The sequence below is a fragment of the Rhinatrema bivittatum genome, chromosome 1, assembly GCF_901001135.1.
Source record: "Rhinatrema bivittatum chromosome 1, aRhiBiv1.1, whole genome shotgun sequence".
In the NCBI taxonomy this organism is placed as follows: Eukaryota; Metazoa; Chordata; class Amphibia; order Gymnophiona; family Rhinatrematidae; genus Rhinatrema; species Rhinatrema bivittatum.
The window spans coordinates 70105194-70132646 of record NC_042615.1 but is presented as its reverse complement, the minus strand read 5'-3'; the positions used below and the strand labels follow the sequence as shown (position 1 = coordinate 70132646).

At 41.2% G+C, this 27453-nt stretch overlaps 1 protein-coding gene across 2 annotated transcripts; it reads right to left on the bottom strand.

The window, feature by feature from the left end:
• LOC115099022 (WAP four-disulfide core domain protein 5-like) lies at window positions 1-27453 on the bottom strand. Of its 2 annotated transcripts, none has more exons than XM_029616312.1 (4): window positions 27333-27453; window positions 8911-9051; window positions 5551-5685; window positions 1-943 (listed from the first exon to the last, which is right to left on the bottom strand). In XM_029616312.1, the coding sequence occupies exons 1-4, from the start codon at window positions 27412-27414 to the stop codon at window positions 891-893; spliced, it is 411 nt and encodes a 136-aa protein (XP_029472172.1). In that variant the 5' UTR covers window positions 27415-27453; the 3' UTR covers window positions 1-890. The 2 variants fall into 2 exon arrangements, with proteins under 2 accessions (XP_029472172.1, XP_029472252.1); XM_029616392.1 differs by lacking the exon at window positions 27333-27453 and adding an exon at window positions 26570-26660.

Below are 27453 nucleotides of genomic sequence, written 5' to 3'. Positions count from 1 at the left end.
CTCGGGGCTTTACGCGCGTCACCGGGGCTTTATAAAATAGGCTCGGTGCGCATAGGGTTTTGAAAATCAGCCCCTTTAATTTTAAATGTCTTACATTCCTGAACAATTTGAAAGTTCTCTTCTAGTGTCCTGATCAGAAGGTCATTGATACAATGATCTGGTCTGACACAATGTTCCCCCAATGGGCATGGTACTTTGTTCTTCTCTGTGGTATGCTATCTTGCACCTGTAGAGGTTTATTCTTGGATTTAACCTATGAGCTGTTTCACCAGCGTTGCATGCTTCTTTACATTTTCTGCTCTAGTAATATCTATTATATTAAAAATTATATTATATTAAAAGAAAAGCCTCTTTGTGATCCTTTTATGCTGAATGGTTTCCCTTATAGTTAACTGCAGGATGCTGTGATATGTGCTGGAGCTCTTTGCAATGTGGAACCTTGCTGGGATTCGTGCCATTTTCTTCTTGTTGATTCTCAGTTTGAAGTTTGCATCTTGCTAGTGTTTAATTCAAAGATGAGCAGGGCTGCTGGAAAGCTAGACTGGAGGACTAACATGGCAACCACACTGCTTTATTCAAGACAGAAGGCAAATTTGGAGTTCTGAAATTTTAGGCAAGACACAGAGAATGCAGTATTCTTCTTACCATTTGCACAGGGATTTTCAGACTGCAAATATGACAATCAGCTAATCCAAACAAGCTGCATTCCAGGCAAACAATGATGTAGTTAAACCAAGCAACAGAAATAGATGCTAAATAAAAAGTAGGCAGGAGGAATTAAAAAGTCTCTTGCTGACTGCTGACTTTAAAGTCTTCAGAGCAGCATCAAATGAACATCCTCTTTCCTGGTGACTAGAGTTGAAAGCCATCTTGGACACGGTTACCAGGCATCAGGGTTTTGGGTTGGTTTTTTTTAATCTTTCCGGATGACTACTGCTTAGTACTGAAAAGTAGAAAAGAGAAATACAATTAATCAATGGCTAAACAGCCAACACAAGTATGATAAATAACGTATAGTTAAGGATTGGATAATGATGAATTTTAGTTTATTTATCATCATACTATCTAACCAGCGAGTCTCTAAACATTAAATTGAAACAGAATAATACTGGAGTTGGACACTGTACAATTTAGATCTTAAAACTCATAAAAAAAAAGCATTATGTTATTAGTGCTCATGAATATGGGATATAATAATTATCTACAAAAGCAAAGGTGCGTCAGATAAAGTAGGACATCTACAGGCAAAGGAGCCGTGTGGAAGCAGAAAAAGGTTTTATTAACACAATAGGCAGGCAGACAAATCTTGCATATTAAAGCAATGAGGCAAATTATTGTAATAAGGTTGTAGGTCCCCCTAATAATTATCTCCATTGTCCTTTATGGGCAAATATGGGTAATAAACTGTGTAGCAGTTTTCAACATGCCCGATTGTAAATTTTCAAAAACTTGAGCTATCATGAATTGTGAGTGCATGCTGTTTTTCACAAATGCTCATTATAATCATCTAAATTTATAAACCCAAACAATATAACATGAAAAAATTATGAATTCAAAAAGAGACCTGTTATATGGATGTCAATAATCTGAGTGTACCTTCATACGATGCTGTAAAAAAAAATACGGCTATCGTGACTGTGAAGCCTATGTGTAGGCTTTAAAAATCATTAGGTACCCCAGTGTTGGAATGCAAACTTTTGTAGTGCTCACTGTCCACTGTGCAATTGTTGCTGAAATGATCACGTGGATACTGTTGCAATATTCACTTATCTCAAAATTGTAGTCGGTCTTGCCTCAGCCGCTGGCTCCTTCTTCAAGGGCTGGATATGCGCAAGAGAGACCGGTATTCCAGTGAAACATTAGATGTTGTGACAGTGAATTTGATTACTGTGCCAGCAATGTTCAACTTGTTAAGTTTGTTTAGCGGTCTGTGAAGCTCCGTGAAAAACAAGCGGCTGCTCCCACGACTCTGTGCTGAGGCAAGACCGACTACAATTTTGAGATAAGTGAATATTGCAACAGTATCCACGTGATCATTTCAGCAACAATTGCACAGTGGACAGTGAGCACTACAAAAGTTTGCATTCCAACACTGGGGTACCTAATGATTTTTAAAGCCTACACATAGGCTTCACAGTCACGATAGCCGTATTTTTTTTTACAGCATCGTATGAAGGTACACTCAGATTATTGACATCCATATAACAGGTCTCTTTTTGAATTCATTATAATCATCTGCCAGACTCAATAATCCATCTTTAATGGAAAATCATATAAACTGGTTAAAAAAAAAAGAAGATAAACATTCAAAAGTTTGGCATGCGGCACTTGCTTGTGCTAAAACCCAGCGCTAGCATTTTGGCATGAAGAGCCTGCCTCGGGGGAACTGCCAGTTCAAGTTTGCTTGCATGAAACTTTTTTTTTTTTTTGTAAATGAAACTATGTTACCCACTGGCAAAAAAAGGGGTACGTAATGGGTACTTGGTTCCCACGTCCGTTTGTGCTTGCTTTTGTACTTTCTGCACGTACATTTAAACCCATTTCAAGGAGGATACTGCGTATCCGCTGTGCACCACTGGCCCTGTTTTCAGGGGGAATCCCCCCCTGCACGGGCTGGGGTTTTCCTTTCAAAATGAACTTGCAAGCCCATGGTGGATCTGTAACCCTCACAGACATGCTGAAAACAGTCCCGCGCATGTATCCGTAATTAACGTTTGAGAGTTCTGCTCCTTTCATCACACCAGTGCAAAATAAGCTGAGACCTGATGAAGGAAGCACAGGTGCCAAAGCCAATCACATAGAGTGCAATAGAAAAGCATCACCTACAACATGTTTATTGACCTTTATTTTTACATATTCAAGTAAACTAACATAGCAACCACACTATTTTATAAAAAAAAATTAGAAAATTAAGTTTAAGCTTCTGTTAGAATCATCTTTTCATCTGATGCTCATTTCTACTATCAGCACAATTTAAAGTAACACGATAAAGAGAGTTTTAGGAATCAGATCCCACTGGATGAAAGAAAATTGAGAGGACTCTTTCACCCGATGAGCAGGCTCACTTAAAAAGTTCACGTTTGCAAAATCCATATATTAACCCTTTTATATATTCCACTGAGCTTTGTAAGAAAATGAAACAGAAGGGTAAACCCATGAAAGTTCATTGGGGGGGGGGGGGGGGGGGGGGGGAAGAGAGGATTCTCCAGCTCCCTTTCGTCTCTTCAGTGGTTGACGTGACAGAGCATAGCGACCATTCTGAAAAAGCAGTCACAATCACCTTTCATATTTCTATTTTTTTTAAGCATTTTCATTTTTATGAAAATCTGTATGTTTTTGGTGCATCTATGACTTTACACTTTTAAGATAGACTTTGACCATGTTAGCTTGGCAAAACAAAGAGCCCCAACAAATGGCCAGATTTATGAAGGTATTTTCCCATAATCACAGAATGGGAGAAAAGTCTTAGTGAATCAGCCCGTAAATGCTTGTGCAAAGGGGGTGAGTTCGTTATTAGATATTATATATGCAGTATGTGTGGGTATGAATAATTATATATCCTTATATAATTGCACAATGTAAATGGCTTTTTATGAAGGCTTTTAATGATTCCCATTGAGTCGCTCATATACCACAGCCTGCTACACTTTATTTTATTTATTTAATGCAGGTACTGGGGATGGGACAACAGAGAGAAAGGGAGAGGAGTGGCCGAAAATTGGCAAACAAGAGCAACAAATTGTATAAGATAACAAGTAAACAATGTTATGTTTTATGTTTTATGTTATGTTTTAAGATTTTAAGATTTCATTTTAGTAAACACACTAATCACTACTCTTCCTCGCCTTAATTTCCCAAATATAATTTTAATGTACTTTTATTCTTATTGTACTAATATTGTGTTATATTATTTTATTGTAAATTTTATTTTAATATTTTATTTTACTTTGAGTTATTTTATTGTAATTTTATTGCTGTTGTAAACCATTGTGATGGCTACATTGAATGACAGTATATAAAATCAATAAATAAATATAGAGAGTTTCAGTGAGAATTTCCCCTTAAGGGAAGTCACAGCTGCCAGAGTTACAAGAGGAAGTGAGAATGTTCTAGCAGAGAAGGATCATTTTTTGGTCAGAGGGTGCTTTATGCATTCTTTGATAGACAGTGGGAATATAACTCCTACCGGCTCGGTTTAGGAGTAGGTTATAAAACCCTTGACCCTCCCAAATGTCATGCCTGTGATCCTCTCCCAAGGTGACAGGGTTGGAGAAGTAGGAGTTGGGCAGAGACCCTCTTCAAGAGTCTCGGAAGGCTGAAGAAGAAGGATGATTAAGAATTAATATTGGAGAGAGAAATTTAAGGATAATTGTGCATTAATTTGGGCAGGAACTTGCCTGGACCAGGAAGCTAAACTGTGCCAGTTTTAACTTGACCCAAGGGCTCGGAGGATTCTGTCTGCAGATCCAGAAGGATACTTTCCTTGAGCTTTTCAGAACACAGGAGATTGTGAATAACTCAAACTGAGAATGGAAAGGAAAAAAGAGGGCCAGGCTAGACCTAAGGGTCTAATGAATCAAACAAAATAGTAGTAGTACAGAGCAGTGCATAAGAAGTAAAAAAAATATTTAGGAAAGAACAGTTGTAAAAAGAACTTTATTGTCTGTTGGTCTGTTACTGTTTATCCTAACCTGAGACAATGTTTTATTCAGATTCATATTCAGTAAACTATTTCTTTGTTGGAGCACAAATACTGAGTGGACAATGGCTTTATTGTGTGAGAGTGTGCCTGACTCAGTACTGACCCTGCAGGTTATCCTGCCCCTAGACCTTGGCTCCAGAGTTTTCCCGCTACCTTGGGAGAGTTGCCCCAGTGCTCCCCAAGGCTGGAAAGGTGACTCCTGGTGGAATAGGGGTTACATATATATGCACAAAGCTTGGTAGTAAGACCTGGGGAGGGAGACTGCTGGATGTTGGATTACCTGATCTGCCAAGGCTTTTCTCTCATTCTGTGTATATGGGTAAAAAGGCTTAGTAAATCAGGCCCTACGTATGGGAACTTGTATGCTCATCTATGCAAGATAGTAGAGATAGAGAACCAAAGAGAAAGGCAACAAAAAAATGGACTTTAGTAAGGCAATGATATCCTACAGGCACACAAGCTTCTATGACTGCCAAATGGCACTACAGACCAGAATAACCGGGCAGACTGGATGTACCAATTTGACTTTATCTGCTGTTATCTACTCTGTTATTGTCACAGGATAATTCCAGTGGACAAATATTAACGGTCAGTGCACTTCTCTCACTGCAAACACTAGTTTCAGTTGGAATGGTTAGTGGTCAACCTCTGTCAGACAGTGAATCTGGTAGCAGAGCCACAACTGACCTTTTCGACTTTAAAATATATAGTAGGTATTTATTTCACTATACTGTCTGCTTCTAAAAAGAACCACAGACGGATCCTGAATAATGCATTGGATATCACTAGAACAGGGAAATATTGAAGTGTAGATATAGTTCAAAAGCATTCTAAACATTAGGATTTACTTGGCTGAGGCTTTAAACATCTCTTCCCAATCAAGGAGTCACAGCACTTCAGATCATCAGGACAATTTTTGTCATTTTCACACTTGGAAAGCTCTTCACATTTCTCAGTTGTCTTGGGGCATTTGCCAGGCTTCTCTGCAAAAGAAAGTTCAGAATTTAGTATTGAGATGAGAAAGGCAGTTCAGGTTAGAATCTAACCAAGCCCCCTTCAAACTTTTCAATTAGAATTGCTACAGTCAAGTGCTTAGATAAGAAGCTGAGGAGTTTGGTTATTAAATGAACCCATACTTGTTAAAGTTTTATGCTATGCATGCATAAAAGAAAAGGTTTATGCTATGCATGCATAAAAGAAAAGTACCTCTTGGTGACATACTTTTCATCAACCAATATCCATTCTAATATTCAACTATTGGACCATCTTACTAAGCACTCCCGCTTCATTGCTTTTCATATAATCATAGGTCTGGTCGTTTTATTATTTTTCAATTCTTTTTGATTTTTATTCAAATAAAATAGTTTACCAACTTAGGGATAGATTTTAAAAGGAGCATGTGTGGCGTACATGTGCGCGTGCTACCCGGCCCGCACACATGTACGCCCGATTTTATAACATGCGTGCGCAGGTGCGCGCATGTTATAAAATCGGGGGTCGGCATGTGCAAGGTGGTGCACAATTGTACACCTTGCGTGCGCTGAGCCACGCTGCCTTCCCCCGTTCCCTTCCCCCTAGCCTGACCTTTCCACCCCTTCCCCTAATCTTTTCCCCCAGTCGTACTCTAACCCCCCCTGACTTTTGTCTTACCTTTTACGCCTGCCTCTGGCACCGCCCCCAGACAACCCTGCCCCGCCCCTGGACAGCCCCTTTAGTGAAGCCCTGGGACTTACACACGTCCTGAGGCTTTACACATGTTGCCGGGCCTTTTGAAAATGGGCCCAGGACGCATAACCTTTTGAAAATCCGGCCCTTAGCTTTTTGTATCTGCTGGTTCTTTTATAATCCCAAGAGTCCCAACATGCGCAGAATTTTGAAAATGTATTTTGCAACAAGGGATTAGCATAATAAGAACATAAGAAATTGCCATGCTGGGTCAGACCAAGGGTCCATCAATCCCAGCATCCTGTTTCCAACAGAGGCCAAAACCAGGCCACAAGAACCTGGCAATTACCCAAACACTAAGAAGAACCCATGCTATTGATGCTTATTTATCAGTGTTCTGGAGCATCCATTTTTGCAAACTGGTCAACTATTTTATTTGCATAAAAATATGATTACATGAAAAGGAATGAAGGTCTATAACAGGGAGTGTTTAGTAAGATGGTCCAATAGTTGAATATTAAAACTATTGGTTTAGATATTGAATGGATATTGGTTGTATAGCCATTCATATTTTTGATTGACTCTGTTGTGACATACTTTCATCAAAACATCTCTGGAACACACTTGATATATCTTCCTTCTTGATGCATTTGTATCCATTGGTGCGAGCATGCGTGTGTTTCACAATAAGTAAAACCCTTTCAAACATCTTCCTCCCTGTCATATTCGAGAAGTGAACAATACAATACAGCTGTGCACAGTTACACACGCAGAAGTACATGCAAGATAGGCACATAAACCATTATAGGGCAGAGATTCTCTACAGACAGAATATATAATGTCCAACCCAAATCTTTCAGAGGTAACCGCTTAAATTTAAGATGCAGATTGTTTATCAATTAAGGATAATCCCTTTGTTTCTGAGTTCACCAGAGATAGATTTACTGTATCAATTAATCGGCCAGACCTGCAGTCAAGGCACTAGAAAACATAGAAAAAAAAAGATACACTGTCAGAAGCTTTATTTTCTGATATATATACATTTTTGTGGAGCGCGTGCAAGTATAATTATAAGAAAAGGGTGTTAGTTATACATGCGGAACTAATCATATCCTTTTGGAGTGACTACTGGACCTTTCAAGCCAAAATTAGACTAAAGGGGGAAGGAGTGAGTAACGAAGAAATAAAACCTTTTTTTGTTGGTGGCTCAGTCTCTATCTATACCTTCTTATATTTCAGATGATCCTTTTAAAGATTATCTTCAATTTGTTATGTTTTTAATGTATTTGTTGTTTGTTGCGAATTTGTGTTTATTATAATTGTGAATGTTTTAAGGTATAATCCACACTGAACAAATTTGGTTTTGGAAGTTGTGGAATATAAATACTTATAAATAAAAAATGTATGAAAAGATGTAATATTTCATAGAAAAGGAAATTCAATAATAAGGAGGGTCATGATGTGACGTTACAGGAAACATGAGCAAATACTTCTTTACTGAGAGAATAATAGATGCTTGGAATAGCCTAAAATGAAGATGTAGTGGCAACCAAAAACAACTGAATTTAAAAACACTTGGGTCAGACACAGAGTACAGAGGGGGCTTGAATGTTTGCCTATCAGTATGATATTTTAGAGCAGCAAAGAAGGGAGAATACAAGCCATTTGTCAGAAAGTAAGATAGCATCAGGCTTCCAAGAAGACAGGAGTAACCTGCACAGAGCAGCCAAGGTTACTATCATAATGGCATAAGAATCTTAGAAATGCCATACTGGGACATACCAGCTCAGCATTTTTTCTCTGACAGTGGCCGATTTGAGGCATTTGGAAGTACCACCCAGTGGTTCTCTCCAGGGATATCCATTCACTGTTATTTACCCTTACTTCACAGCGGTAAGAGGTTGCGCTCCCCAGATCTACCTGGCTAGTGGTCTTGTTCTTCAGAAATGTACCCTAAAGCATTTTAAACCCAGCTATACTATTGGCTTTGACCACATCCCTGACAACAAATTCCACGTGTTGACTGAAAAAAATACTTCCTTACGTTTGTTTTAAATATACTACCAGTTAGTTTCTCAGAGTGTCCCCCAGGTCTAGTAGTATTTGAACAAGTAAATAACCCTTCCTTATTTACTGGTTCCACACCACTCATGATTTTTACAAATGTCTATCGTATCCCCTCTTCATCATGTTTTCCAAGAAGAGTCCTAATCTGTCAAGCCTTTCTTAAGGGAGCTGTAGCATATCCTTTATCAGGAATTCCCAATTTTACTCCTCCAGGGTAACAACAAACATATCTGGTTTCCAACATGACAATGCCATGCAAAATTAGCCTTGTTCTTAGACAAAATGTTTGCAAAATAATCATTGAGGAAATCCTGAAAATCAAATGTATTTGTACCCCTTGAAAACCAGAGCAGGAAATTCCTCCTCTACAATTGTGCATGAAACGAAGAGTTATCATATGCTGAACCCTAATCGAACACCCAGTGTAAGCTAATACATTATATGCTGTGGACAAAACTTCTAGTCAAAATCATTACCTTTAACTGCTGGAAGACAGTCTTTTGTTGAGCCACGAGGGCAGCACTTTGCAGGTTTTAAGCAATCAGAATCGTTGTGGCATTTGGGGGCCTTCAAGGCTGATGCTGGCAAGTCATTGGAAGGGCAAAATCCTGGTCTCTCTGTAATATAGAAAATGCATATTGTACATATTTACATTAGGAATAAGTGAGCAAAACTGTATTAAACCAGAACCCCAGACATGGAGGATGAGATGAGATAAACAGTTGAACTGCAGTGAGCTGGAGGCTAGTCGATATCGATAAAGCTAAACCACTTGTAGCTCGGTTTGAATCTCCATTATTCACTTATGCTTAAATATTCTGAATTTGAAAAAATATTTGTTTAAATCTGAACCAATACAAATAAATCTAGGTTTCTTCAAAACCAAATTTCTGTCAGATATGAATTGTGTGCTAAAGCTCATTTTGATTTTCAGAGTAAATGCACAACAAAAATTTGAAGAACTGATGCTGGATTCAAAATGAGTTACAGGAAGATCACTTGCTTAATTTGCACCACTTTTCTATTTAGGAATCTAGTACTTAAATCTAAGAACAATTTTCTCAGTGGTTGAAAGGAGACAACAATATAAGCAGAATTTAAGAAAATGCTGCATGTGGACCAATTTTAATTCATTATACTCCATATTGTAAGGATATAGATATGTAACTTATTGAACAATCACAATAATCATATTTATATAATAGTTTTAATGCACTCAGTGCAGCTGAAGATAATTTATATATGGGCCGATACAGAACAGTGCGCTCCGGTGCACTGTGGGGTAACAGCAGCGGGAAAGTGCACAGAAAAGCAGTAAAAACTGCTTTTCTGTGCACCCTCCGACTTAATATAATGGCGATATTAAGTCAAAGGTCCCGAAAGTTAAAAAAAGTAAAAAAAATAGAAAAAAAAAATTGAAATAGGCCCGCGGCTCGCAGGTCGAAAACTGGATGCTCAATTTTGCCGGCGTCTGGTTTCTGAACCCTTAGCTGTCAGCGGGCTCGAGAACCAATGCCGGCAAAATTGAGCATCCGCTGTCAAACCCGCTGACAGCTGCCGCTCCTGTCAAAAAAGAGGCGCTAGGGACGTGCTAGTGTCCCTAGTGCCTGTTTTTACCGCCGGCCCTAATTAAAATAAATTAAAAATACTGAATCACGCACACAGGAGAGTGGCCTGTGCGTGCGCTGGGAGAGCAGCGTTTGCCCGCTCTCCCGCGTTTTTACTATATCAGCCCATTAGTTAGAATGAAGAATAAGCTCACCATTTAAGTTCTGTGCATGGAGAGGGATATGATTAGTTTGAGGTCAAGGGTTCAAGGGGTTTTTTAATTTACACCTTTGTGACTCCATTCTTATTTTATTAGATTCAAACTTAGTTCTATAAAATTGAATATTTATTTGTAGTTAGATATAATTTGTTTTCAGTTTGCTCTACATTCAATATTTATTTTATTTATTTATTTATATATTTTTATATACCGATCTTTGGCACAGGCCTTCACACCAGTTTACAGATAAAAACAACAATACATGTAACAGTTTAACTTCAATAGCATAATTATAGCTGATAAAAAGACATGAATATTGCATATAATATCGTATAGGTATGACAGGTATAACAATAATACAAGAAACTGTCCTTGCCACAGTAACTTCTAACCCACTGCTCTTAATGACTTTCTGTCCATTGCTCATGGCACCCTTCTTTGCTCTCTGTATCCTTTCCTTGTTCCATCTTCTCTATTAGAAGCTAAAGATAATTGAATTTGTTGGGCAATGAAAGCAGGCTTGGATACACAGTGAGAGGAATAGTTAGCAGAGAAATGGAGGCAATATAGCCCCTGTAGATGTACCTAGTGAGACCACATTTGGAATATTGTATATAGTTCAACAGACGGTACCTTTGAAAGGATATAAATAGGATGAATTCAGTCTAGAGGGTGGATACTAAAATGGTCATTGTAAAGCATATGGGGACAGACTTAAATATAAGCATGTATACCCTAGAGTAAAGGCAAGATAGGGGACATATAACAGAGTAGAGATGTGCAGCAGGGACGGATTTGTCCCATCTGGGATTCGGATTCGTAGGGGCCCAAATCCGTTGCATCCGTTCTCGGGGGCCCCCGATCCATTCATATGTAAAAAATGCATTTGTTCCCCCCAAAAAACCCCGTCCCAACCCTTTAAAGTTATTTATCAACAACCCCTCTCTCAAGACTTGCCAAAAGTACCTGGTGGTCCAACGGGGTTCCTGGAGTGATCTCCTGCACTCGGACTGTCGGCTACCGGTATTCAAAATGGCGCCAATAGCCCCTGTGACATAGCAAGGGCAAAGGCTATCGGCGCCATTTTGAATACCGGCAGCCGATGACCTGCATGCAGGAGATCACTCTAGGAACCCCGCTGGACCACTAGGTACTTTTGGCAAGTCTTGGGGGGGTCAGGAGGGTGGTGGGCCTATTCGTTGGTGATCCATTGTATTTGTGGGGGTTCGCCATACGTTTCAGAACCCCCACGAATACAACGAATATGGCATATACGTTGCGGATTCACAATACGTCGAAAACGAATGCACACCCCTATAATAGAGACATTTAAATATGTCAGAGGTATGAATGTACAGGAGGTGTCTCTCTTTCAATGAAAAGAAGACTCTAGAATGAGGGGTCATGGGATGAGAGTGAATAGTAGTAGGCAGAGGACTACTCTAAGGAAGTCTATATAGAAAGGGTAGTGGATGCATGGATCAGCCTCCCAGTGGAGGTGGTAGAGACAAGGAAGGTATCTGAATTCAAGAAAGCATGGGACAAGCACATATGATCTTTAAGGGAGTGGTAGGGATTACAGAACTGAGCAGTTATGTGAATGGGCAAACTAGGATCCTGCTTTACTAAGGTTTTTCTCCTATTCTGTGTCTGTGGGGAAAATGCTTAGTAAATGAGACCCTAGATAGGCTGAATGGTTTTTTTTTCTGCCATCAGATCTTTGTTTCTGTTATGAATCACTCATTTTCCTATAACAAAAGAGAGAAGGAAAACCTTGGAATAAATTAAAAAAAAACCCCAGAGATCAGCTGTGGCAATAGTTCCCAAAATTGTCCTGGGGAACCCCAGCCAATTGGATTTGTAGCATATCTACAATGAATACGCATGACATAAATTTGAATGCAAGGGAAATGGTGCATGTACATTTGTCTCAGGCATATTCATGCAGTTATCCTGAAAACCTGACTGGTTAGAGAACCCTCAGGACAGGTCCAAGAACTGCTGGTCTCTGGTATTATAAAGAAACAAAATAGACAGATTAGATGGGCATTATGGCACTTATCTGCATACTTTGGGGAATGGGTAGCTTCATTTGTTTTTCACTTGGATGGGGTAGGGGTAGGGGTAGGGGTGGGAGACTTTAATTTTTATTGAATTGGGTGAGTGGGGGAAGGGGTTGGGGATCAGGGAGCGTTATTATCTTTTGAATCATGTGGTTGTTAGTGAGATCACAGAGCTGGGGACTTCATTTTTTTTATTGAATCACACAGGGGATCATATTTTAGAAATCAGATAAGTGAAAGGGGGAAATCAGGAGTGGGAGCCTTCATTTTTTATTTCAATTGGTAGATGGGAGGGAGGATGACTTACATAAACTTGTATATTGCAGGGGGTCTAGGTATTAACTTTAGTGAAGTGCATGTCGTATGTATACCATGCTTGGTGCACATTTTTTGTACACTTTTAATGGATCAACCCCAACATGAAAAACACAGCAGGGCTCATTAGTAATGAAAATACCTTTTGGAAAGCAAAATATCAGAGAGAAAAACAGAACCACTGGAAAAAACAAAGAAGAAACTACTAATATGGTCATAAAGAAATTCCATTTTTTTAAAGAAAGTTTTAAGACATTCCTGACTTTTATGATGCATTTTTAAATCTGGAATACTACAAATATCAAGGAATTACAAACATAAGAAGTTGTCATACTGGGTCAGACTGAGGGTCCATCAAACCCAGCATCCTTTTTCCATCAATGGCCAATCCAGGTTACAAGTATCACAGTGCACAACAAAAAATGTTATAAAACACTACAACTATTACTACTTAACAAGTGCAACACGACATACACAGCGCTGTACAAACATACAAAAAGAGTCTGCTTAGAAGAGTTTATAATCTAATAAAACAAACATACAGAACAAGAGACTTGGGGTATTTCATAAAGCAAGACAATGGTAAAAAGATAAGAAAAGAAAAGAAAGATAGTTAAAAGACTAAAAGCAGACAAGCAGGCATAAGATTTAAAAGCAGTTTCAAAAAGGTGGATTTTTAGATGGGACTTAAACATGGCAAGTTAGGGAGCATGGCGCACCACTTCTGGAAGACTGTTCCAAGCACAGGGCACAGCCCGGTGTCCTTTCAGAAAGAGTTCACTGGCAATCAATTGCAAACTGCTATGTGAAAGACCTGAACTCAGTTCTCTGCTCCCTATGCCAGCCAGAGATGTGGATGCTATGAAAGCAGCATTGCAAGCCCTCAGGGGTAGGGATTATACAATGGGGACAGCCAGGGATCAGGCTTTGGGTATACAAATGTAAAACTACCAGGACAGCATTCTCTGAAATGCTCCCTGTTCCACTAGCAGGACTCCATTCGCTGGGAGAGCTCCGGAGTCTCAATGCATGGATAAGACGATGGTGCAGGGAAGAGGGCTTTAGCTTTGTTAGAAACTGGACGGGAATGGGGAGTCTGTTCTGAAAGTATGGCTGCACCTTAAACCAGAGTGGAACTAAGTTGCTGGTGCTAATCTTTAAAAAAGGAGATTGAGCAGCTTTAAAACTAGAACATGAGGGTAAGCTAGCAAGCATTAGGGATGTGCAGAGGGATGCCATACGTTGCATTCGGGATACGTATTCGTCATGGGGCAGATACGTTGCATACGTCCGTATGGCGCCCCGATGCGGTTATATGTCTTAATCTATTCGTTACCCGGCTAAAATTAAATTTACTCAAACCCCCCACCCCCCTGACGCCCCCAAGACTTATCAAAACTCGATTGTGGTCCAGCGGTGGGTCCGGGAACCATACCTTGCACTCACACACCCTCGGTACCAGTATCAAAAAGGCACCGATAGCCTTTGACCTACTATGTCACAGGGGCTACCGGTGCCATTGGTCAGCCCCTGTCACATGGCCATCAGCGCCATCTTATGCTCCTACCATGTGACAGGGGCTGACCAATGGCACCGGTAGCCCTTGTGACATAGTAAGGGCAAGGCTATCGGCGCCATTTTGATTCCTGGCATCCGACGTCACGAGTGCAGGAAATCGCTCCCGGACCCCCGCTGGACCCCCAGGGACTTTTGGCCAGCTTGGGGGGCCTCATGACCCCCACAAGACTTGCCAAAAGTCCAGCGGGGGTCCGGGAGTGACCTCCTGCACTCGGGCCGTATTGCCAGTATTCAAAATGGCGCCGGCGCTACCTTTGCCCTTACTATGTCACAGGTCGGCCCTGTGCATCGGCTGCCCCGAAAAAAAAACACCAAACCCACCCCAACTCTTCAAAGTCAATTAACTACAACCCCCCACCCTCCCGACCCCCCCCCAAACTTGCCAAAACTCCTTGGTGGTCCAGCTGGGGTCTTGGGAATGATCTCCCGCTCTCGGGCCGTCGGCTGCCAGTACTCAAAATGGTGCCGGTGGCCCTTTGCCCTTACCATGTGACAGGGGCTATCAGTGCCATTGGCTGGCCTCTGTCACATGGTAGGAGCAATGGAAGGCCAGTGCCATCTTAAAAATGGCGCAGGCCATCCATTGCTCCTACCATGTGAGAGGAACCGACCAATGGCACCGGTAGCCCCTGTCACATGGTAAGGGCAAAGAGCCACTGGCACCATTTTGATTAGTGGCAGCCGATGGTTCGAGAATGGGAGACCGCTCCCGGGATCCCGCTGGACCACCAGGGAGTTTTGGCATGTTTTGGGGGGGGGGGGTCAGAAGGGTGGAGGATTGCAATTAATTAAATTTGAAGGTTTGGGTTTGGTTTTTTTTTAATGTGCCCTTTCTCTCCCCCCCCCCAAAAAAAAATAAGAAAACCACACGAAATTTTGTGGGTTTTTCTATTGTTTCGTCAGCCCCTCCCCCAAAATGCAATGAAATAGGAAATATCGTCTTTATTTCCTATTTCGTTGCAAACGAATGCACATCCCTAATATCTATATGTAAAGAAGAGATTGAGTTAAAAGTTTCCAAATTATCCCTGTAAACTGCTCGGAAAAGTTGTATATACAAATAAAAAGCATACTTTGTGCCAGAAGCAGGGACAGATTTAAGAGTTTGCTACCTTTAGGCACTGTTGCACCCCCTCTTCCACCCTCCCCCCCCCCCCCCAACTCCCGGGTAAGGTCAGACAACAGGGAGCAGGAGGTGTAAGGCACAGTCCCCCAATTTGCTGCGGCAGCTCAGGTGTAGATTCTGTATCTTTGATATTATTAAGTAATTTTCCAATCTCGCTTGTATCTGTATAATTAATTTTTTTTATTGGGTGAGGAAAAGGGATCTTAAGTATCAGTACAGGGATGAGATCTCAGGGATGGGCAAAAGAGAAGGAGAGGGTGAGAGAATCAGGGATGGGGAGAGGAAAGGAGAAGGGATAGGAATGGGGTGAGGAGAAGGTGAAAGTACTGGGGATAGGAGGGAGGAGTGTGAGAAGGAAAGAGGATTGAGGGAGGAGGGAGGAAAGGTAGAAAGGATTGGGGTTAAGGATTGGATATGAGGAAGGTAGAGGAAAGAAGGAAATCAGAAATCTGAGATGAGAGGAAAAGAAGGAGAGGGATGGTGGTTCTGGGATGGGTGAAGGGAGTAGAACATGTTGGGGGGGGGGTTTCAAAATCTGGAGAGATCTGGTTCTGGGGCATAGAATCTGAGATCAAGGGAGAGAGAACGTGAATTGCTGTGGGTGTGGGAGGGGAAAGGAGAAGAAGGTATTTCTACTGTGTCTTGCTCCCCCTTCAACTCCTTTTTAAACGTCTCAACCTGGTAACACACTCACACCGACATCAACCCCTTTTCTCTCACACACCCAAACATTGCTCCCTTCCCCATCTGATCCACTCTTATGCCTCAGCCTTTCTTTCGCCCCAATGATCCCCATTCAGCCCCTCCTAATTTTACCAAAATGATCCCCCTTTGCTCTCTGTGCTCTGGGCTTACCCCCTCCCATCTTGTTCCCTGCATGCTGCCCAGGAAGGGAGGGGCTGGATCAGGAAGCAGAGGGCTGTTCTCCGCTGAGTGAGATTCAGCACAGTTGGAAGGAAAATAAATCTTCAGTCAGCCTGCTCCCCCCCCCCCCAAGACTTTGCCACTCTAGGCACAGGCCTGGTGTGCCTATTGACAAATCCAGACCTGTCCAGAAGTCTAACAAGTAAGATGGAAGAGTTAGAATGTACAGCACTGAATGAAGAAGTGGACTTAATTGACATCTCAGAGACCTGGTGGAAGGAGGATAAACAATGGGTCATTGCTATACCAGGTACAAATTATATTGCAATGAGAAAGTGGATCAACTTGGTGTGTGTGTGTGTGTTGGGGGGGGGGGGGAATGCTTTAATTTAGGGATGGCATAGAGTTCAACAGGATAAAGATCCTGCAGGAGAGTAACTGGGGGATTCCAAATCCCCAGAATGTGCAAATCCCGCAGATACACCCGTAGCCGGGACGAGAGCACTTTCTAAATTGCCTGACCACATGCATATCTACCAGTACACACGGAAGAGCCAAGGTTTAGAAAAGGGGCGGACTGGGGAGTGGGGTCTGGGCAGGGTGGACCGGGGCCTGCCGGCACACAGAACTTAACACTGCTGCCGGACCCAGCGAGGAGAAGGACCTGGAGAGACAGGGGGAACCATCATGGCCACCCCCAATGCTGATGTCATCACAGCATCAGGCCTATAAAAGGAGGAGTTCCCTGACCTGCTACCCATTCCAGTGAAAAGGAGAAGGAACCGGAGAGAGAGCGAGAACCATTGTGGCTGCCCGACACTGACGTCATCACAGAGTAGGGGACTCACTGACCTGCTGCTCGGAGCCAGTGAGGAGGAGAAGGACCTGATGAGAGAGTGGGAACCATCGTGGCTGCCCGACGCTGATGTCATCACAGAGTAGGGGAGCCTATTAAGAGAGTCACCCCTACTCTGTGGTGCACCGCTGCCCGCATGCCGAAGCCGTGCGCCCCTTTTGTTGATTTTTTGAAAAACTGGTTTTGGTCATAAATGAGAAGATACAAGAAGAGGAAACCTCCCTATCTGATTCAAGCCTCCACCTCTACTCCCATATGTGGTCCCATGGATCATCTTGTGATTTCCAGTTCATCTCTGAACAGCAACATGAGTACAGAACTGGAGAATGTCTCCTTGAGTCCAGAAGCAAGGCTTCCATCTCCCATTCCGAGTGGTCCACTTGTGCAGCAAGAGACTATTCCTGGAATGACTGGTATTTCTATCTGTTCGCAGACATTAGATGCTAACAGTTTATTGGATTTAAATATGGGTCAGACAAATGAAATAAATTCACTTTTTCCAATTCCGGTCCCAATGCAAGTGTTATCTGGACTGGAGGTGTCATGGAGGAGTCTTCTCTTAAAGATATTTGGAACGTAGTTGTAGGAATAGACTCTAAACTTTCAAATTCAATAAATCAATTGTGTCAGTTTCTACCAGATACTGTTAAAAAAACTAAAAGAAGAAGCTGATACTAGGCTGTCTTCTTTAGATTCTGCATATTGCTCAGTCTTCTGTTATTTCTAATTTATAGTCAGTGTCAACTCAGTATACTAAATGTGAAATATTGGAAAACAGACTTAGGTCTAATAACCTTCACCTGTTAAATTTTCCTATTTCTCATCTGATTTCAGGTGAGGAATACCTTAAAAAATATGTGATTGAAGTATTACAATTCCTGCCTGAGAAGACATTTTTGATAAATAATTATTATATACCTTAATAGCATATAATAAGGATAGTGGGCAGGTGAGGCAGATGTGCCGATTCCTGCTCAAGGTCCAGACCTCTCTTCATTTTTGCAGACCTCTGATGATCAGGTTTCCATTAGAGCTACCTTTGTTGTCTCCTTTGCATTGTCTATGGATAGAGAAGTCTTTTTTAAACAATACTTAAAACATAAGATGACTTTATTTTGTGGCCACAGAGTGATGGTATTTCCTGATGCATCTAGAGAGACACAGATCAGAAGAAAGCAATTTCTTCCATCATAACCTCGTGCCCTTTCACTCTATGCCATGTTTTATCTAGGATTCCCATGTATGAGAAATAAGTTTGCATTTGTGGATCCTTTATATTTGGAAACATTTTTGTTGGATAAATCTAATGGGTAATTTTAAATACTTAGTGACCAATTGAGAGTTATATCTGGCAGCTCCAATAACGTGGACTATATTTTTTTTACCTTTTGTATCAGTTGTTTTATTGATGACAATTATGTTTTTCATTTTTCTTTTTCTTGTATTATATGGTAAAATCAATAAAGAATGAATTATAAAAAAAAAGTAGAGAAGAAAAATAAGAATGGCAGTTTATTTATTTATTTGATGAGTTTTATATACCGATATTCAGTTGAGCCATCATAACGGTTTACAAGAGTGTACATTATCTTGTAACAGAGCATTAGTAAGAAACAGTAAACAGATTCTTAACAGATGGGTAGCAGTACAAAACCATTTGAACTATTAAACAATATCAGAGAAATGGATATCAAGTCCAGAATGATTTAAAATTGGGATAGAGGGGGAGGGAAGGAGGAAAAGGGAGAAGGGGTAAATTATGCGGTGAACAACTGGGAGTTCAGTTGGAGGTCGGGATGATTAGATGATTGAAAGTCAGTGAGGAACTTGCGGAACATTATTGTTTTTAAGTCCTTTTTGAATATTTTTAGGTCGTGTTGAATTCGTAGGAATTTAGGTAGTGTATTCCACATTTTGGGTGAGGCAATAGAGAAGGCTCTTTCTCTTGTGGTTGCCAGATGTGCATCTTTGACACATCAGTTTAGTTTTTAGTTTATTAAAAATGTATTTATTTATTACATTATGTACATTTATGTACAAAATGTATTTATTTATTACATTATGTACAAATGAACATTCATAATGTAAAATACATGCAAAATGAATCAAATACAAAACACAATACTCTACATCTGCAACTGCACTATTAATCAGTAACAGAATAAAGCAATGGTTGCAATAGCTTAATACACTATATCTAACTTATTTACCCAAGATTTTCTTTCCTTGCCTAGTTCATGCAGACATAAAAAGTTTTCAGTTGACTTACTTTCTCTGTGTCACAGGTTTTTTCACTGAGCATTTTATAAAGTGTAACTGACATTTATTTATTTAATAAAATTTAAATGCCAACCAATCGGCATAATGCAAGCAGAAAACCCTGTTGCATTGCTTGAAAGGTTTCTATCCAGTATTGCCAATGCCACGAGGCAGGAAGTCACCAGAGAATCCTTGAAAGTCACTGGATGTCACTAAGCAAACATTTCACGGTTTCTCTGATAGTTTTTGTGTATCCATTAATTTCTCTCCTGTCTTATGCAGGATGGAGGAGTGCTTTCTTCTGTCTCCAATGTGACCTTCCAAGATCTTCAAGGGCATATGTGGGGGACAGCCTGGAGGTGCATGCTTGATGATTTGGGAGATGGGAGAATTGACCCCATGGGGGGGGGGCACTTCATAATTAGAGGTGGGGGGGGGACTGACTATGTGGGCGCTGCTTGATGCCTTTGAATGAGGTGGGATGGGCAATCAGCCTGGAGGGGTCAGTTTGCTTACTCTGGTGGTAAGTGGTAGGGTGTGCAGACAGAGATCACAGCCCACATTGGGGCTTCTGTTAGGCATAGAGGATAAACTAAATAACTTAACTATACCTGCTGAAGTATAATTCCATGTTTGTGTTAAGCCTATGGGATAACACAAATCATATATCTTCATACCATTTTCTACAGAACATTTGAATATTTATGATCTGCTTTGCATGTAACACAACTCATTTAAGTATAGGAATTTTTGTATTAACAATAACATATGTTACCATCAGCACAAATGTATTAATACCAATTTAACAAACAATATGACTCCTTAGTAAACATGTCCCAAAGTTACATTTATAAAAGCTCCATTGGGTTCAGAAAATCACCAGACTGAAAAACGGACAACACTGTTTTCACCTGTTTCATGCCAACCCTGACTAGTTTTGCCCCATTGCATCTCTGGTCTTGTAGTCCTGCATTTGTCAGAAAACTTGGAACTACAAGTCCAGAGATATAATGTGGCAAAAACAAAACTGGATCAGCCTGTCAAGTTTGGCCTGGGTCAGCTGGAAACCCTAGATATTTATAATAAAAAATGTTTTTAAAGAAATAAAGCAGATTTGGAATCACTCACAACATCAAGGAAATAATACCCAAATTACTTATAAACATAACACTTGCCATACTGGGTCAGACCAAGGGTCCATCAAGCCCAGTATCCTGTTTCCAACAGTGGCCAAGCCAGGTCACAAGTACCAGGAAGGATCCCAAGGGGTGGAAGACTCTGTGCCGCCCATCCCAAGACTAAACAGTGGATCTCTGCAACTCTCTCTTAATAATTGTTAATTGTCTTTTCCCTCAGGGACTTGCCCAAACCTTTTTTAAACACAGCTTTACTAATTGCTTTTACCACATCCTCTGGCATTGAATTCCAGAGCTTAATTATGTGTTGAGTAAAAACATATTTTCTCTTATTAGTTTTAAATGTATTACCCAGTAACTTAATTGTTTGCCCCTGGTCTTTGTTCTTTTCAAAAGAGCAAACAACTGCTTAATATTTACTTGTTCCATTCCACTCATTATTTTATAGACCTCTATCATATCTCCCTTCAGCCAAGCTGAAGAGTTCTAACCTCTTTAACCTTTCTTCATATGGGAATTATTCCATCCCCTTTATCATCTTGGTCTCCCTTCTCTGTACCTTTTCTAATTTTGCTATATCTTTTTTGAGATGTGGTGACCAGAACTGTGCACAATATTCAAGATGAGGTCGCATCGTTGAGTGATACAGAGGCATCATAATATTCTCTGTTTTATTCTCTATTCATTTCCTAATAATCCCTAGCATTCTACGAGGGTAAGTCAGTAAGTAAGTCACAAATCTCTCTACTAAGGTAATAAAACATATATATGTAATGTTGTCATATTCCATAGATGGCAGCACCTTAGAAGTGCTTATGTACATAAATAGTTATTTAAACTGTGCATGCGCAGGGGCTGTGTACACAAGGAAAATGGCTGCCATGTTGACAGATTGTACGGTCGAAGAATAACGTGCTGTTGTCCGATTTTTATGGGCTAAGGGCTTAGTGGCAAAAGACATTCATAAAGAAATGTATCCAGTATATGGAGAGAAATGTCTCTCACATAAAGCAATTTATAACTGGACCGATAAATTTGCACAAGGACGTGCCAAAGTGAACGACGAAACCAGACCTGGTCGATCTGTAGAGATTGCGACAGAGGCAACTGTGAAGCAGGTTGAAGAGATGGTTCGCGCTAACGAGAGGGTAACAATTGACGAAGTTGCCAAAGAAATTGGGTGTTCTCACAGATTAGCATATTCCTTACTGCACGATGCATTGAACTTTCGCAAAGTCTGTGCAAGATGGGTTCCCAAACAGCTGACCGAAGACAATAAGAACAACCGGATGGGTGTCTGTTTGGAAAATCTCTGCTGTTATGCAAACGAAGGTGAATCAATGATGGCACGTATTGTTACTGGTGACGAGTCGTGGGTGCACCACTATCAACCAGAAGCGAAACGCGATTCCATGCAGTGGAAGCATCCACTATCACCGACCCCGAGAAAGTTCAAGCTTGTGCCTTCTGCAGGAAAGGTGATGTTGACTGTGTTTTGGGACCGAGATGGGATACTCTTAACCAGTTTTCAGAAGCGTGGTGAATCTGTTAATTCGGCTTCCTACTGTGCTACTCTATTAAAGCAAAGGAGCTATTCATAGAAAACGCCCAGATCTGGAAAAAAGAGGAGTGCTGATTCTTCACGATAATGCCAGACCACATACTTCGAATGAGACTCGTCAGACAATTGTGAACCTGCACTGGGAAGTTCTTGAACATCCACCATACAGTCCGGATTTGGCACCCAGCAATTTTCACTTGTTTGGCAAACTGAAAAGCCATCTCGGTGGTAAACATTTCACCAGCGATGAAGAAGTGGAACAAGAGGTGAAGCGTTGGTTATGATGCCAGCCAAAAGACTTTTACGCAGAAGGTTTTGACGGACATTTCAAACGCTGGGACAAATGTATAAACGTTCGCGGCGATTACGTTGAAAAGTAGTTGGTTTTTCCAGAAAAACAGTTTGCAGCACTTCGATCATGGAATACAATCACCGAAACTTTAGCTAACATGCTATGCCCTCCTATTACAAAAAAACCACACCAGAATTCCTCCAAACGACAGCCATGGTTCTCCTCAGAACTAAGAAAGCTCAAACTCCAACTAAGACAAAATGAGGCTAAATGGCGCAAAAACCCAGGAACCAACACCCTTTCAATCTACAAATCATCTCTGCATCAATACAAATCAAGCACCTTAAGATCCAAGAGGGACTACTACGCCTCGAAGATACACGACCTTGTTTTCGATGCAAAAGCCCTCTTCAGCTATGTAGCCAAACTCACACAATTAAACCAACCAGAGATTGCACATGACCAAGCTCAATCGAAAGCGGAAGAACTAGCTCTATTCTTCAGCAACAAAATCAATACTCTTCTATCGCAGCTCCCCACGAACCCCACTGTTCCACTAACCACTCTTCAACCCTCAATCAACTACACTCGGTTAGAAGAACTTGACACAACTTCATCCATTGAGATCCAAGGAATTCTAAGGAAAATGAAACCTTCCTCGCATCCTTCGGATCACATCCCAGCCAAACTACTACTATCAATTCCAGAATCTATCTCTAAAACCCTGGCAGATATCATTAATTGCTCCCTTACACAAGGATTCTACCCGGACAACCTCAAACTTGCCTCTCTCAAACCCCTTCTCAAAAAACCTAATCTCGACCCTAACGATCCTAACAACTTTAGACCGATAGCTAACCTCCCATTCATAGCCAAGATAATGGAAAAATTGGTAAACTCACGACTCTCAAACTACATTGAAGACAATAACCTTCTATTTCCATCACAATACGGATTCCGTAAAACCTTAAGCACGGAAGCCCTCCTCATCTCTATGACTGACCACATCATCCTAGGCTTAGACAAAGGACAAGCCTTCCTTCTGATACTACTCGACCTCTCGTCTGCATTTGATACGGTCAATCACTCCCTTCTCATCAACCAACTAACAGCCATAGGTATCTCAGGCACTGCCCTATCATGGTTCAGAACCTTCCTCAGCAACAGAGGATATAAGGTTAAGATTCATAATAAAGAATCCTCTCTTCACCCTGCGTCAGTAGGAGTCCCTCAGGGCTCTTCCCTGTCTCCTACCTTGTTTAACATTTATCTGTTACCCTTATGTAAACTTCTCACTGACCTCAATCTCAAACACTTCCTCTACGCTGACGATATTCAGGTCCTGATCCCCATCGAAGAGTCACTCGCAAAAACTCTGTCTCACTGGGAAACCTGCCTCCAAAATATCAAACAGCTTCTCACAAGTCTCAACTTGATACTAAATTCATCAAAAACGGAACTTCTACTCATCACACCAGAAAACAGCTCCCTCACACACACTCATCCTACCGTTCCAAATACTACACAAGTGAGAGACCTAGGAGTTCTAATTGACAATCACCTAAACCTGAAAGCTAACATCAACAAAACCACCAGAGACTGCTTTTATAAGCTCCAAGTGCTGAAAAGAATACGACCTCTCTTCCACACACATGACTTTAGAACGATTCTACAATCAATCATTTTCGCAAAGCTGGACTATTGTAACACCATCATGCTTGGTCTCCCTTCATCACACACCAAACCATTGCAAATGCCTCCGCCCGTATACTCACTAACACCAGGAGAAGAGAACACATAACCCCTATCCTGATGAACCTCCATTGGCTGCCCATCCACTTCAGAATAATCTACAAGGCCATTCTCACCATTTTCAAAAACATCCATCAATTAGCTCCAATCGATCTCCATATCCCCCTCCGATTACACCATTCAACAAGACCGACAAGAGATGCTTACAAAGGATCACTTCAAGTACCTCCAGCCAAAACTACCAGACACATCACGCTTAGAGATCGGGCATTCTCCACAGCCGGTCCAACTTTATGGAACTCCATTCCCCCGGATCTTAGAATGGAACCCAGCATCTCAACATTCAAGAAAAGACTCAAGACATGGCTGTTCACGCAGGCCTTTCCTAACTCCAACACTATGTAACTCCCATCAATCATCACGCTCCGCTAGTAATAGCGTTAATAGCCACCTCTTACAATGTTATTTATACATATATATAATTATCTGATCTTCATTTTCCTTCTCACTCCAAGTTATTGATTTCCTTGTTATATGTAACTGCTTTTCTGCACTATTGTTCAAATTGTAAAGTTTGTTATAATTGCACCCCTGTTTCTTGTGAACCAGCATGATGGGACTACAGTCTTGAATGTTGGTATATAAAAAACTTAAATAAATAAATAAAATATTCTGTATATTTCACAGTAAATAATTCATCTTTTGCATTTAAATAAATTTCATGAATATTAATCCCATGTATGTTTGTGACTTACTTACTGACTTACCCTCGTATTTGTTTTCTTGGCTACTGCTGCACACTGAGCAGAAGATTTCAATATATTTTCAACGATGACACCTAGATCCTTTTCCTGAGTGTTGACTCCAAATGTGGAACCATGCATTGGTAGCTATAATTTGGGTTTCTCTTCCGTAAGTGCATCACTTTGCACTTGTCTACATTAAATTTCATTTGCATGCCCTGTCTCCCAGTTTTGCAATGTCCTCTTGTAATTTTTCAACTCAATAATTTTGTGTCATCGGCAGTAGTAGTGTGAAATGAGGATAAATGCAAAGTATAGTCAAGAAATACTAGGCCAATTATATATGCAATAAACTGCCTGCTGTCCCAAGGTAGAGACACAAAATACACTGCAATACATAGAAACATAGAAAACATAGAAACATAGAAATGACAGCAGAAGACGACCAAACGGCCCATCCAGTCTGCCCAGCAAGCCACGCAGTTTATCCATTCCCCCCCCCCCCCCTTTTTCTCCCTCCCACCCGTCACTATTGGCTTCCAGCACCCTCCGGCCCCAACTCCCTTCCACCCCTCCACCAATGCAGAGAGCAGTGCCGTATCCGCATCCCAGTGAACATCCAGCTCAATCAGGGGTAGCAACCGCCGCAACAAGCAGGCCACACCCCTGCCTCATACTCTTACCCACCCCTGCTTTGTTTGTTTTTTGGGTTTTTTTTTGGAGATGGCAGCCCTCCATTCCTCCGCTCCGTGAAGGCGGAACACCAACCACTGGCCACTGGCATCCCGCTCCGTGAATGCCTCTGTGGCTACTGCCGCTCCGTGCAGTGTTTTGCTGCCTGAAGGTGGAACACCAACTACTGGCCACTGGCATGCCGCTCCGTGAATGCCTCTGTGGCTACTGCCGCTCCGTGCAGTGTTTTGCTGCCTCGTCTTTATTTACGCCCACTAGACTTGATGGATCCACAGTGTTTATCCCACGCCCCTTTGAAGTCCTTCACAGTTTTAGACTTCACCACTTCCTCCGGAAGGGCATTCCAGGCATCCACCACCCCTTCCGTGAAGAAATACTTCCTGACATTGGTTCTTAGTCTTCCTCCCTGGAGCCTCAGCTCGTGACCTCTGGTTCTGCTGATTTTTTTCTGACTGAAAAGGTTTGTCATTGTCTTTGGATCATTAAAATTTTTCAAGTATCTGAAAGTCTGAATCATATCACCCCTGCTCCTCCTTTCCTCCAGGATGTACATATTTAGATTCTTCAATCTCTCCTTGTATGTCATCCGATGAAGATCCTCCACCTTCCTGGTCGCCCTTCTCTGTACCGCTTCCATCTTGTCTTTGTCTCTTTGTAGATACGGTCTCCAGAACTGAACACAGTACTCCAGGTGAGGCCTCACCAAGGACCTGTACAAGGGGATAATCACTTCCCTTTTCTTACTCGATATTCCTCTCTCTATGCAGCCCAGCATTCTTCTGGCTTTTGCTATCAATCAGCATACAACATACTAACTCACCTTGAGCTACCGATGCAAAGGTCTGAGTTAAATAAATAACAGTATTAATAAATAGTGTTACTGTTTCAAACTTTATGATATCATGTCTTGAAAGCCTCAGAATTCAAATCGAGAATAGCACATGCCCCAACAACCTACAGTGAAAGAAAATCAGGTGGTGGGGTTTACACACTTCTCCACCTTGTTATATTTTGTAAGACTGTATATCAAATAAACTAAATAAATAAAATTGTAGCTCATTTATAATACATTGATTTTTTAAATTATATATACTGGGGTAATTTTCAATCTCCCCGGCCTGCACACTACCTTTGGAGTTCCCCCTTGGAAAATGCTGGCCAGCAGGGAATGCTTTGAAGCAGGTGCAAAGTCTGGACATCAGCATGAAATCCCTGCATGTATTCTCTCTTCTCCAAGCTAATCATCTCCTCCTATTGCCCTTGCTGAGATTTGTGTTTGTGCACTTCTGAGTCCACCTAACCGAGTATGATGTCAGCTTAAAAAAAAAAAAAAAAAAAAAAAACGTTCTCACCAGATTCACCTCAGAACTAAGACACAAATCATGATAATAACAGTAACATGCACAAATTTAGGTATAGTATTGCATATCTACATCCTCAGCTGGAGACCGTGACCTCCCAGATTTCACTGAGGAACCATCTTCTAAGCAGATAAGAATATTCAAGAAAGATCAGAATCTGCTCTGAGGATAAGCCTTGGATAATTTTACCTGATAGAGATCTCATGGTGCCACTTAATACAGTTATCCAAGTTCTTCATCATCACCTGATCCTTTTATTTATATTCTGTCCTACCATTTTTCAGTTCCCAAAATGGATCACAATATACAAAATTACATAACATTTCAGTTAGATCAATTAAAACTTGGATCTTGGATGATGACTTTCCATCAGACTTTGGTAGGATAATTTCCATGATCCAGACTCCTCTGATTTACACACTCTGCTAAAGTTTTGCATCAGGCAAACCCCCCCCCCCCCCCCTTAATCTAGGCAGCTCTGTATGTTTTCTAAAGTGCCGGATGCTGTTGTTATGTTCCTTCTGTACTCACTCTTTTCCTGACCAGACACCGAGTCCAGCTCCACCCAGACAGTAAGCAGTGCCAGAACAAGGATAATGTCACCTGTCTTCATGGTGCTGTGTTCCCACTTACTATGTACTATTTCCTTACT